Source organism: Narcine bancroftii, chromosome 3 (assembly GCF_036971445.1).
Source record: "Narcine bancroftii isolate sNarBan1 chromosome 3, sNarBan1.hap1, whole genome shotgun sequence".
Taxonomy (NCBI): Eukaryota; Metazoa; Chordata; class Chondrichthyes; order Torpediniformes; family Narcinidae; genus Narcine; species Narcine bancroftii.
Genome location: NC_091471.1, coordinates 370983178 through 370998167, shown reverse-complemented (window position 1 = coordinate 370998167; position 14990 = coordinate 370983178). Strand labels below are relative to the sequence as shown.

Below are 14990 nucleotides of genomic sequence, written 5' to 3'. Positions count from 1 at the left end.
GTGCTCTAGTAACCCTTAATGCGCCAGTGCTGATTGTCAAAAGGCAGGAGGGAGACGAGGATTCACTAGAATTGCGCCACACAGAGAGTTGGCTGTGGAGAAAAAGGAGGAGTGTTGGACTCTTGGGGCCGGGAGGAAGGAACCCTGATGGGGTATGGATTGATGCCATTGGCCAAGCCCGGAATATTCCGGACGAATTTAAATTAGCCGATGAGATTGCAGCTGGGTTTGAAAGCTTTCCTGTTTTTAGTGCAATTTTTCCCATCACTGTAAATAAAAATGTTAATAGGATCAACCTTATTCACTATAATGTCCAGCGCCTTGCAAATTTGACCAGGGACGTTGTTGAGGCAATACATCAACAACTGTCAGAAACTTCCCTTATGACACTTCAGAATAGGATAGCGATTGATATGGTCCTGGCAGAGAAAGGTGGAGTGTGTGCTATGTTTGGAGATCTATGCTGCACTTCTATCTCTAATAACACAGGGCCAGATGGATCACTCACTAAGGGGTTAACGAAACTTAGGGCATTGGCGAAAGAATTAAAAGCCCAGTCTGGAGTCTCCAATCCTGTTTTATCCTGATTACAGGGAGTGTTTGGGAGATGGAGCACATTGTTAGGACAACTTTTGCTGGGTTTGTTCATTTCTGTATCAATTTTTATCACTTGTGGCTGTTGTTGTATTCCATGCATTCGAACGCTGGTCACGAGGACCATAGAGAAAGCCTTTGCTGACCGTGATGAACTGCCTCCGAAATATCAAGCTGTGCAGGCTGTGGAGCAAGACTATCTCACATTACAGGAGACGGAGAAAGTTGCTGAGATCGATCTGGAGTCTGAAGGGGAATGTGATGGGAAGGAGGGATTGTGAATTAGATTGTTACACATATAATTTTAACCTTGCTTGTAACCCAAATATTATAACATTGATTGTAACACAAACATTATTAATCAGATTGTAGAACAAGTATTATGAATTAGATTGTAGACCATATGTTAACTTGGGAATTTACTAACGTACGGGGGGTTAGCTAGTTTTTTGCTTGGGGGCAAATGGGATGAAACTTGTAAACGGGCAATGGGATCGGGGTGACGGATGGGGGGTGTACGCAAAGGAGGGTTGGGGGAACCCTCGCCCACCAGCCGAACTACCCTGTGAACAGAACCCGTATAGAGCTTGGCAATAATAGGCGAAATAATGTAACGCGGTGGTAGCATAGTCAGGGCGAGATTGTCCTCTAAAGAGGACAAAGGAGGGATTGTAAGGTAAAACATCATGAGATGGGAATGTGTAGGGAGTTACCCTGTACAGGGCAGTAACAAGAAGGGGAGGTGTCCTTGTACTCCTGTTAGGTAAAACATCATGAGATGGGACCGGAGAAGGAGTCACCCAGTACTAAGGAGTAACAGAATGCATCCTTGTACTTACAAGATAAGAGAGACATTGATGGATTGAGAGGCAGGAAGCTAGCAGGGAAAGGATAGCAACAGTTTTAGTCATTGGACAAGTAATGATATGATGATGTTCTAAACATGTATCCAAGGGTATAAAAAATCACCATTTTGCTGATAACGGCAGAATGCATTCTGCGGCTAACTTTGTTAGTCGCAAGTGTTACAATCCGGTAATAAAGAACAAAGAACCCTGATTTCGACTCAGCCTGGTGTTTGTCTCACTCATTCATGAACAAAGCAGACCTAACAATTGATAATCAGTGAGGAGGAGATGTTGTTTCCAATTCTTACTGACTGTGGCCTTCCAATGAGGAAGTCGATCCAGTTGCAGAGAGGGGCACAGAGGCCCAGAGTTTGTAGCTTCTTGACCAGTACTGAGGGAATAATGGTATTGAAGGTTGAGCTGTAGACGATGAAGAGCAGCCATATGTATAAGTTGTTGTTTTCAAGGTGATCCTGAGCTGAGTGGAAAGCCAGCGATATTGCATCTGCTGTGGAGCGATTGTGACGATAGACGAATTGTAGTGGGTCCAGATCTTTGCTTAGGTATGTGTTAATTCTGGCCATGACCAGACTCTCAAAGCATTTCATCCCAGTAGACGTTAGTGCTACTGGGTGATAGTCGATGAGGCAGCTCCCACTACTCTTCTTGGGCAGCAGGATGATTGATGCCCTTTTGATGCAGGTGGGAACTTCTGACTGCATTAAGAGGTTGAAAATGTCCATGAACACTCTGGCCAGTTGGTTGGCTCAGATTTTTAGTACCCTGTCAGATACACTGTCAAGGCCTGATGCCTTGCGAGGGTTCACCCTCTTGAATGATGTTCTGACATTGTCCTCAGAGACAGATATCACAAGGTCCTCAGCCTTTGCAGGGATTCTAGTAGCTACTGTTTGGTTCTCCTTCTCAAAGTGGATATAGAAGGTGTTCAGCTCATTGGGTAATAAAGCATCACAGCTATTGCTTTGTAAGCTGTAATGTCCTGCACTCCTTCCATAGCTGGTGTGTTTCCATCTCTGTCTCTAACTTCTTCCGGAATGGCCACTTTGCATCAGGGATGGCCTTCTGCAGGTTATACCTGGACTTCTTGTAGAGATCTAGATCCCCGGACTTAAACGCCCTTGATCTTGCCCTCAGCAGGTTAGGTATTCTCTGATTCATCCAGGACTTCTGGTTGGGGAACACCCGGTTTATGCATGTGGGCACACACTCATCCACACAGGACTTGATGAAGTTGGTGAATCCTGTTGCATATTCATTCAAGTTTATGGATAAGTTCTTGTATATGTTCCAGTAAAATGGTGAGAAGCAGTAAGTGCCAGTTTTCCAATAATCTGGCTGTTTGTTTGCATATTTGCATAGAAATGGATCAGAGGTGAATCCACAGGTCCATGAGTGGTAGAGAGGACCACTGGAGTCTCCCTAACCCACCCCCGCCACTAATGTGATCTACAAGGATCATTGTCTGCAGACAGTGCACAAAATTATTGAGAATGCCTACCACCCCACATACAACATATTTCAGCTGCTCCCATCGGGAAAGATATACTGGAATATCAGAGCTGCACCATCTGGATGAGAAACAGCTTCTTCTCACAGGCAGTGAGAATGCTGAACGACCAAAGGAATTGCTCACACTAGCCATCTGAGAATTCCATATTTATGAAACTATATTTATTTATTTGTATATATGAATACTTTTCCTGCATATGTATTATTTGTATGTGTGTTAGATCTGTTGTGAGTCTTTGTGTTTTGTACAGAGGACTGGAGAACAGTTTTGTCAGGCTGTATTTGTCCAATCAGATGACAATAAACTTGTCTTGGTGTAGGAAGGTAATTCGGAAAGTAAACAATGCATTGGCCCTTATTGCAAGAGTATTTGAGTTTTAGAATAAAAATATGTTCCTGTTATTTGTACAGAGCTCCAGTGAGACCGCTGAAACAAAGGAGCTGATTGTACCAGAGGGCTACAATCCAGTTATCATTAGGGGATCAGAGGTGGAGAAAATGTAAGTTCTTGGGAGTCACTATCTTGGAAGATCTTTCCTGGACCTTACACATTAATGCATCGTGAAGAAAGCAGATCAGTGCCTCTACTTCCACAGGAATTTGTGGAGGTGGTTTGGTATGACACCAGAAACCCCTGGCATGTGTAGTGGAAAGTGTGCTGACCGGCTGCGTCAAGGTCTGGTGCAGGGACATCAATGCCCTCTAAAATGTAGTGGACACAGCCCAGGAAATCACAGACAAAATCCACCCCACCATCGAGAACATTTACAGGGAATGCTGCCATCGGAGGGCAGCAGCAATCATCAAAAATCCACGTGACCCAGCACAAGCTTTGTTCGTGCTGCTGCCATCAGGATAGAGGTGCAAGTGCTACAAGACTCACACCACCAGGTTCAGGAACAGTTGCCACCCACCCCTCCATCATCAGACTCCTCAGCAACAAACTTAATCAGAGTTAAGTCGTAGCTCATTGAAGGACTGGTACTTTTTCACTTTATTGGGTTTTTTAAAAAATTCTCTTTGTATTGCAGCCAGATTGTTTACATTTCTTCATTTGTTTACATAGGTACGCTGTGTGCAATTATTTTTGCACTACAAATTGTATGTGATGACATGCAAGTTCTCTCACAATAAATCTGATATCTTAACAAATTTGGTCTGTCGAATCCCCTCTCTAATGAGGAATATCCTTGTGAAAGAGTATTTCTGGAAGGTTCATCACATTTAGTTCTGTTTTGGTAGTTCATTAGCGAGGAGAAATGAAAACACTGGGCCTTTTCTCTCTTGAATAGAGAAGAGTGAGAGCTGATCTTATTTATTAGTACAATGTTCTTGTTATACTCAGGTTTCCCTTGGGAGAAAGTGCTTGACTTTCGGGAAATGCCTTCAAATATTGGGGATTCAGATACAAATGATCGGCGACTGAACGACATCACTGCAGCAGATCGCTATCCGGCTCTCCATATACAGGATTTTTTTAAAAACTTTATTTATTTAAAAGATCATTAAGAAAAAACAGTATACAATTCAATAAGAACAATTTTGTATAAGTGTATATATATATATATATATATATATATATATAAAAGAAAACAACAAAAAACAAACCCCCCTCCCACCCCATCAGCCTGCTCTCTTAAGGAGAGCCAAAAATATAAACAAAAAAAAAGTATTTAATAAATCAAAGTCCATCCAAATGCATATATAGGTAACCACTTATTAACAAAAAAAAGAATAATGATCATGCTGATTAGATGTAAATTTATTCCATAATAATACAAGCTTTCGATTCATTCTGCCACCGTATTATACTAATCGCTATATTATCTTTTCATGTTCTAGCTACACATTTTCATGCCACAGACAATACTAATCTTACAAATACAATTTGAAGCTTATCCAACCCTAATCCCCTTAAAGGAACCATGTAGCCCATTAGAAAAATAGATGGGTCCAATGGTAACTTAATATTGTATAAGTTTTCTAAAACTAACCTCATTTCTTCCCAAAATGATTTTACTTTAACACAAGACCAAACAGCATGTAAAAAAGTTCCAGTACATAAACCACATCTAAAACAAGAATCCGAATTACGAAAACCATGTTTTTTCAATTTCTCCAGAGTTAAATATAACTGATGTAAAAAATTATAATTAACCTTTCCATATCGTACATTCATCAATTTAGTTACACTATCATGACACGTATCCGCCCAATTATCTTCCGGAAAACGAAAGGTTAAATCATTTTCCCATTTAAGCTTAGAATTCTCCCATTCCAGTTTATCCATACTATCTTGTAACACTTGATAAATAACTGAAATATAACCCTTTTTTTGGTATAGAGGAAATCAAAGATTCAAATTTCGTCAACACAGGTAGAATCATCTCTTTACCATAGATATCTTTTACTAAAGCTCTAAGTTGGTAATAAACAAACAAAGAATTTTCAGAGATATCAAATCGTTCCCTCAATTGATGAAAAGAAAGTGGAACATCTTTATACCCTTAGAATCCCAACTCTTTAAATGATTATTAAACATTGAAAAAGGAATAAGCTGATTATTATATAATGAGATTAAAATTGATAATTTAGCTTTTGATCCTAAAACCTTATTTCTTCTAGTCCATACCTTTAACAAATGTTTTAATACTGGCATATTATATTCCCGCAACAAATTCATATTCCATTGAAATATAAATTGATGCCCCTCAACTTCAGAAATACAAGCCATCTCCACTTTTGCCCAACTTGGAGGTTGGTCCAAGTCCATCAATCTACTATCTACTATATTTCAACTGAGTTGCTTCATAATAATTTTGAAAATGAGGTAACTGAAGTCCACCTAATGCATATTTCCATGTAAGTTTATACAATGCGACTCGCGGTAATTTACCTTTCCATAAGAATTCCCTCACAACTTTATTCCATATACAGGATTTCTCTGCGATCCTTCACGGCGCTATTTTCTCTAAAATTGGCCTGATCCACAGATACCATCAGTTCCTTCCTTCCCCCTATATGGGTGCCATTTCCCATGAATTGGAACCCAATTCTCTCACACCAATCCTTGAGCCATGCATTTAATTTTCTAATCTTTTGGACCCTTGTGCCAATTTGCATGTGGCTCAGGCAGTAATCCAGATATTACCATTTTTTGTGTTTTTTTTTAAAAGTTGGTCCCTAGCTCCTCAAATCCCTTAGTAGAACCATTTTCCTGGGTCTACCTACATGTTAGTACCCACAAAGATAACAACAGCAGAATTTTTCCCGTCCCACTGCAAATTTCTCTGCACATCAGATAAGATGGCTTGGATCTGGGCACCAGGCAGGCAACACAGCCTTTGGACGCACTATCCCTGCGACCGAGAACTTTGTCTATTCCTCTAACTGTACTATCCCCGACTACAAGTACATTTCTCTCCCCATCTTGAATGGCTTCTTGAACCAAAGTGCCACTGTCAAGTTGCTCAGCCCACACTCTTATCCACACAAGGAGTAAGAATCTCAGACTTGTGAGATGAGATCAAATACTGAGACTCCTCCAGCACTGTACCCTGGATCACACTACGTACCTCACTCGCAGTCACACCCTTTTGTCTCTGTCCACTGGCCAAATTTGAGGCAGTTATTTTGATGGGTGTGACTGGCTCCTGAAACAGTGTCCAAGTGCCTGATGTGTTGCTGTGTTTGAAGCTCAGATTCAAGTTCAACAATTTTGAACCTGAGTTTTGAGCAACCAACACTTGCTGTAGATGTTGTCATCAGGAACTACAACAGGGCCCACCAGTGCCCACATCATGCAGCTACAACACATCACCTGATTTTGCATGGCCACTTTATTTAATTACGTCAAATTTGGTCAAGAAAGTGGGTCAAAAAGCTACATACTCTAGGCCTCTTTACCCCTCTCTGCAACTGGAAGACCACAATCAGTATGAATTGGAAACAACATCTCCTCACTGCTCTACTCATTATACACCCATGACTGTGTGGCCAGGTGCAATTCCAATGTCATCTACAAGTATACCGATGACACCACAATTGTCGGCAGAATCACAAATGGCAATGAGGAAGCGTACAGGAGGGAGATAGATCAGCTAGTTGAAAGGTGTAATGACAACAACCTTGCGCTCAACATAAGCAAAACCAAGGACTTCAGAAGGAAGCCAGGGGAACATGACCCAGTCCTCATCGAGGGCTCAGTAGTGGAGAGGGTCAAGAGCTTCAAATTGCTGGGTATCAACATCTCCAAGTATCAGTCCTGGAGTCTCCATGTTGATGCAATCACAAAGAAAGCTCGACAGCGACCATACTTTGTGAGGTGTCTGAAGAGATTTGGTATGTCACTGAAGACTTCTACATGTGGACCGTGGAGAGCATTCTGGCTGGTTGCAGCACTGTCTGATATGAAGACGCCATCTTTCAGGACAAGAATAAACTCCAGAGGGTTGTTAACTCAGCCTGTGACATCACAAGCACCAGATTTCACTCCATTGAAAAAAGCAGCGTCTATCCTCAAAGACCCCAACCACCCAGGCCATGACCTCTTCACTCTGCTACAATCAGGGAGCCTAAAAATGAGCACTCACTGGCACAAGGACAGCTCCTTCCCCACTGCCATCAGATTCTTGAATAATCAATGAACCAAAGACATGGCCTTACTTTTCGTGCACTATTATTTTTATTTTTTGTATCTATAATTTTTGTGAGATGATTCATAATCTGAATGTTTGCACTCTGAGGGCTGCTGTAAAACACTGAATTTCGTGACTTGTTCATGACAATAAATTCTGTGTCTGATTCAAAATGCAAAGCACTTTGCAAAGGCAGCTGATGAGATGCGACAGTCCAGAAACACAAAATAAACGGCATGAAACCACATCATTGTTTCTGTAGATGATCACTGAGTTCACCGAGTGGTAATGTTTAGCTGACACATGTATCTTTCAGATGCAGTGACTTGCGTAAAACTCTGCACAACAGACAGTGCTAATTATTTTATTAGAGGTGTGTCAGAAAAAAAGTTTTCAAGCAACAAAAGGAAGATATTGTCATCATTGATCGTAGAGCTGACCAATAAATCTAACTCACCAAAGAGCAAGAAAGAAAGCAAACTTGTTGGTATTGATTCTTGTCAGATCAGGGCTCTCTACAAGTGTCTTGAAACGGGAACATTGGCATTGGTGGGTAAAAATGCAACAGTTATGTTTTTTTACATAGAATACATGATTTTTCCGATCTAAAGTGTCTCCCTATCTTCCGGAGTGGCCGTCGGCATAGGAACAAGCAACATATTTGTATCACACCACAAGTTTAGACAGACTAGCTAGTGCAATCTTTAAGGAGGCTGGTCATCCTATTCATTAGCCTGTTGTTCATAGATCACTTATAGTTCAGTTGAGACTGCAGGTGATCTGTGAAAATAACTAGGGGTTGAGGAGGTAAAATATCAGAATGGGAATGTCCTTATTCTTGTTCTGATCTTTTTACACAGACTGCGTTGCAGGAAATTGAGAATAATTTCCTGGAACACAGCAGCTGTGTTTTTTAAAAAAAATGACGACTTAGTTCTTCACTCCCATTATGACTAATGATCAAAATTAAACATTATTTGCAACAAACATAGACTGAAGAGTTTGAAAACATGATGAGCCACCAAGAAGCTCACGAAACTAATGAGTCAGAGGATAGGGTAGAGGTGGAGAATCTGGTTGAATGTTGCCACGATAATAATCTTGCAGACCAAGATCAAGCAGTTCATTGTTTATTTTAGAATTGAGATATTGAGGGACCGCACACCTGCCCTCATTAATGGGATGGAGATGGAGAAGGCTGAAGCCATCAAGTTCCTGGGAGTCCATATTTCAGAAGACCTCTTTTAGATCCATCACATCAAGGCAACCGTGCAGAAAACACACTAATGCCTTACATATCTGACAAAGGGCCCAGGCCCTTTCCTTACTTATGGAAGCTATGATTCTAAGTTTCTCCAGCATGTTTGTGTATTGAACACCAATGTCGCTACTTTCCAAGAAGTCTGAAGAGATTTGACAAATTGTAGAAAACATTTAAGTTTCCACCAGTGCATGGTGGAAGGTAGACTCACTGGTTGTATGGCAGTCTGGTTTAGTAATTAGAGTGCTCAGGAAAGCAGAAAACTCCATAGTCAGGTCCATCACAGAATCCAACCTCCCACCATGGAATGTATCTGTGTGAAGTGCAGCCTCAAGAAAAGAGCCAACATCTTAAAGGACCCCATCGCCTTGGTCACCCTATCGTCTTTACTCACTGCTATCTTCGGGCAGGAGATACAGAAACCTGAAGACTAGTATCTCGAGGCTCAAGAACAATGTCTTTCCAACAACTATCGAGCTCATGAACACTTTCTTGTTACACAAATCAGGGACTGCTCTAACATAACAAGACGAAGGTCTGCACAAATGTTAAGTTACTTGTTTTGCATCGAATAACTGTGAATATTGTCTATTTTTTGTATTTATTTTCTCTTCTTAATTCAACTAAGTGGACTATTGTAGATTTTAGTTGTTTTGTTGGTATATTTTCAAAGTATCCATTTAGCTGCATCTTAAGAAGTTTGATACATATGCACACTGCACAATGTGTACAATAAACTCATTTTCGTTATCAAGAATTTCGCTCCTCAATAGTGTCTTTGTGCAACATGTTCTGATCTGTATTTTACATTTCCATTGAACTTCACTAACATTTTTTACTTCGATCATTTAGTTTTCATTAGTAGTGCATTTAATCAATGTTTACAATTCATATTTTTCTAAAAATTGCTGCAGACAAATTTAAAATAATGTGAAGATTAAAAGAAACTGTTTAATGCTGTACCAGCTTAAAAGATGGAGGCAAATTCTTAGCACATAGTTCACAAAACTATTCATCTGGTAGTGTGATTGTAACAATATATCTGTAATGGTTAAGAGTTAAGTGATCAAGGACAGCTTCTCAACTCTGCCATCAGATTCCTGAATGAAATGATGCTGTCTCACTTTATCTTTTTCTTGCACTAATTATATTGATTTATATTTATTTTGTAAGGTGGTTGATATAAAATTTGCAGTGAGATGATGCTGCAAAAAAAAACAACAAATTTGTGACATGTTCATGTCAATAGATTCTGATTTGGTTCTCTGTTTCTCCCTTGCGATAGATAGAAGAAAACTGAAGGAATCTTTGATGAATGTACATCACCACAAAGGTAGGAGGATGAACCATTTTATTGATGTGTGTGTTTCATGATATAAAATACATTTTAAAGACAATTTCTCCCAGTTTCAACAAGGTTATGATATTTGCAAATAAAATAGAAACATAGAAATAAGGAAATGCAGATAATTAATCATTTACCCTGTTAGAACTCAATGAATTATATTTTAAAAGGAATCTACCTAATTTTCATTTATTTAATATTTATATGTATAGCTGTTATTATCTCCTGAAGGTGTCTTTTCAATACACAAACAACAGCAAACACTGAGGTACTCTTTTCATTGTTTATTTTCAATTTAATTCACCTTCCCTTCATGACTAATCAATCTCCAAACTTACTTCAAGCTCAGAACATATCATCTCGTTCCTCTGTGTGGTGAAGCAGGTTATTTTATCTTTATGTTATCTATTTATCTTCTTCTCAGTAATGTGGAATTTGAGATTTAAAGCTGGATGAACCTCCTCTTGACAACCTCTGAATGTAATATGTCAATTCCTAATAGGCACTGAACCAGACTTGTTTTTTATGTGATATATCAATTGGAACCTTTTTCTCCTGTAAGATATCAAATGATCAGGAATGTTACAGTTCCATGTGCGTAATAAACCAGCATTAACCTAATTTTACCATGTTCTTTATTTACATATGTACTGGTCACCATGTGGTTGATGATCAGAGGAAGATACTCTTTATTTAGCAGGATCGAAATTCTCTTTGTGATGGTTCCTATTGTAATAACTTCGCAGTGTCACAAGATAAAGAGTTGCACATCATGTACTGTCTAGACAGCAAGATTTTAAACAAGTAACTGGATTAAAACTGAGATGTCTGAACACCAAATCAACCATTTTCTCTGCTTTATTGTAAAATCTGGATCATACATTTTGCAGAGACAATTCCATGGAACATTTTCAGTTATACTTGAAAGTTTCATTTGGGGCAGATATTCTTCAAGATGGCAGTGGTGCCGGAGCTGCTGGAGCAGCAGCCCTGCCGCTGGTACAGACCCATGGGGAGCGAGGGAGCGGAGATGCAGCACTCCCGTGGGTTCCAGTCACCCAGTCAACTGCCATTGGCTCCAAACAGGTTTTGAACGACCTGTTGAGAGAGCCGACAGGGGGTTTTATTTGAAATCCTGTGCCTGCGGGCCTGTGCCCAAGATGGTGGCAGCTACTAATCAGTAGTAGCCACGAGTGGCTGCAGAGTCCAGGGAAGCAAAGAACTGGAACGGGGCACCAGAGGACAGGAAGAACATCACCCTCTCCCCCTCCCCCCAGTGAAGAGGACCCTTGCAATGATTTTCCTGTGGCATGCATCAAGGAGGCCCTTCTGTAATCACTACAGCTAGCATAATACATAGATAAAACTTCAGTGATAACTTTCTGTTTCATACATAACCTTTAGAAATAAATGGCCTTCTCTTCCTTTCCACTTGAATGCTGAGATTTTCTGGCTGACATTTGATGAATGATGGACCTGTTATTGTACATCTTTAATGACCACTTTGCTTTACTGCATAAATGATGAAAGAATGATCACATAAATGAAAACCAACAAGTTTTTAATCAGCTTGTAATTATAGGTTGTATGAATTCTCATCCAAATGTAATTCTGATCTAAGTATGAAACATTTTGGTGATTTTTATTTAATGAATATTTCAAATTCTAACCATGTTTCTATAAACCCATCTCTGTTATGCTGTTCTTGTTGTATCTCATGTTTTCTGCAATAATTTGTACCTTGCATAAATGGAACATTTTTGGCTGGTCAGGCTGGTACAACAAAATATATAAAATCTATTTTAAGTTGTTTGGTTATGACAGCTGGTTTATGTCTGTATTCACCACTCAGTGTAGTGATAGGATACAACATCTTGTTTTTAAGAGACTTGCATTTATAGTGCTCATTTCAGGATTATACCAATGCAGTTTACCTCGGTGTAATTAAACTGTGGAACCGCATTATAACGCAATAGTTCGGGTCCAAAAAATCGCATTGTGATAAAAGCAGGGTCGTGCTAAATCAAGGTTTCACTGCTGTGTACAATATACACCACCCATCCACCCCTCTGATCCATGCGGTGAATTTCCCACCAGATTAAACGTGACTGTACTTACCTTAATCATACAGACACGACACTTCTAAACATTTGCTGCGCCACGGGGCGGCCATCCCAGGTACTGCAGCTTTTTAAATAAGTTCCCTTCACATCTTATCTCAAAGCATGGAATGTGGACAATAAGGGGTCCAATGCCTCATTGTGTTATATTTGCGTTAAATTAGGGCGTGTTAAATCGGGGTTCCACTGTAGTTGCAATGTGGAAAATAAAGGAATAATGACTTGATAATATATTTTTTTAGCATTGATTGCAGGATATTAGTATACCTATTAACAGTATCACCCTGAAATCTTTTACATGCACCTAGGAGAACAGAGAGAACTTCAATTAACATTTTATCCAGAAAGGTGCCAATCCTAATAGTTCAGCAATACCTCAGCACTGGACTTGAACACAGAACCGTTTGACACCGAGCAAAAACATTGAGTTGAAATGTGACTAAAAGCTAACATGAAGGTCATTAACAGCACAATGTGCAGTACAAACTTGCTTGTGTATTTTATGCTTTATATTTGAAGTTGTACAATCTATGACCTGTTTTTAATAACTTTGTTTTTATCCGCTAATTTAACAGTAAATTGACATGTGTATCATTTCATTTCAGTCTCAAAACATTCCAGAGTTCTTTTTAGGCTTAAAGGACAATTGAGGATCATTTGAATTGCTAATATTCAAGTACTAGAATTTGGCAAGGCAGGGAGGCATCTGCAAATGGTTCCGCAATTAACTTCTCTACGTGAAGTTATATTTTTGCAGAATTCTAATTCACAATGCAGATTTGTAGTTGCAAACATAAATCTAATTACTCTGAATGGAGGAGATGAAAGATATTATTTCATTTTCCAAAGAGGAAAAATGAACATAATTTTCATACATTTCATTGAAATAAAGGTGCATGTTTTTGTTGGCACTAGATTAGTGGTTTTCAAACTGCCCCCCTAAACTCACATTCCACCTTAAGCAATCCCTATGCCATAGGTGCTCTGTAATTAGTAAGGGATTGCTTAAGGTGGTATGAGAGTGGAAAGAAAAAGGTAGAAAACCACTATTTTAATAGAACCTAACTGACTCATTATGTGCCCGGTTTCATAACTCCAAAGGAAATGGACCAATGACAATTTTTCTCAAGCAAAATATTTCAGTAACAATTGGGTCTAGAGCAGTGACTCTCAACCTTCCCTTCTCATTCACATACCACCTTAAGCAATCCCTTACTAATCACAGAGCACCGATGGCATAGGGAATACTTAAAGTGGAATGTGAGTTTAGGGGTGCAGTTTGAAAACCACTGTACTAGATTAAAGTACATCTGCTAAAATGAAATCCAGGATTACTTGGAACAGATGCGTAGGAACTTCTTCAGCCGGAGGGCGGTCAGTCTGTGGAATTTGTTGTCACAGCCAGTTGGGGAGGCCAGGTCATTAAGGCAGAGATTGATGGGTTTTTGCTTAGCTTGGACATCAAAAGTTACGGGGAGAAGTGGGCAGTGGTGCGGTGGGAAAGAGGATCAGTTCACAATTAAATGGTGAGTCAGACTCAATCGACAGAATAGCCTATTTCTGTTCCTATGTCTTATGTCTTAAATATGTTACTTCTGAAATGAAATTGGAGTGTATTGATTTGGTGAAGTTTTCAACATTATTTCCAAATTATTCAAAAGGGAAGTTTCGCTACCTTCGATGACATCTGGAATGATCTTCTCTGCAAGATAAAATACGAATGTATCAGAGACATTGGTGTACTTTTGTAGTTTAGCAACTCTTACATTATCTTTTGAAATGACCTCCATGTTATTTTCCTTGGGTTTAACCAGATTATTGGTGTCTTGGATTTCAATTCCATTAAAGTAGAGATGTTTGCACTGAAGTCCCCTGGCATGATTTACAAAATTGTATTTTGAATGTTTCTCTTTTTCCCTTTTCTGCCATTTAGTGATCATCGTTTCTGCACAGTGTGCAGATCATCCCGTCAGGATCTGAACGGGTATTCGCTTGGGGTGGTTATGACAGAGTTATTTTTTTCTGAATAAGTGGAGTTGGCTCTCCCACGAATAGTTGATTCGAAAGACACCAACACTGACAGCAAAACAAAATGCATCAAGAAAGCTGATGAAGAGAAAAAAACCCAACAAAATCTAATTAAATAATTAATTGTTGAGGAGTACGGTAGCCACGTGTTGGGACATTACAATTTCTTGAATGAATGATGAACATCTCATGCTACCTAAATCAAGAAACATGGCTGATGCCATGTTAACAAAAGGCAGTATCATTCCTGCATCAAGCACTTGGCTGGAAAATAGCTTATTTGAATTGATCCAGGCAATTTGTATTCTCCTTAGAAGAGGATTAAATGCTCAATGAAATTGCGTGGCTCAAGGCGTAAACAACAAAAAACAGTATATTGTTATTTTTTTTAAGCGGAAAATCAGTGCAACAGATATAATTTAGATTTATTCTTAGAGTTATGAGCACCTCTTTGGATTCTTGGAGTATCTTAAAAATGACACTGCTAAATCTCAAAGCATAGTGTAGAGATCAGGTGTGTTTCAACCAAACAAATTTCGTTTGGATTTCCTGGCTGAAAATATTATTCTGTTCAAGGTCAGAATGTTCATGTTTAACTGAGAGGTGTGGGCGGTGGGGGGGGGGGGG

The 14990-nt window shown here is 39.4% G+C and overlaps 1 protein-coding gene across 3 annotated transcripts in view; it reads left to right on the top strand.

Moving 5' to 3' along the window:
* Positions 1-14990, top strand: part of LOC138759603 (uncharacterized) — a 374892-nt gene that overhangs the window by 127642 nt on the left and 232260 nt on the right. For all 3 annotated transcript variants that reach the window (XM_069930320.1, XM_069930319.1, XM_069930317.1), the window contains exon 11: positions 10156-10203. In XM_069930320.1, coding sequence (XP_069786421.1) covers positions 10156-10203 — 48 coding nt within the window. The remainder of the gene's footprint in view (positions 1-10155; positions 10204-14990) is intronic.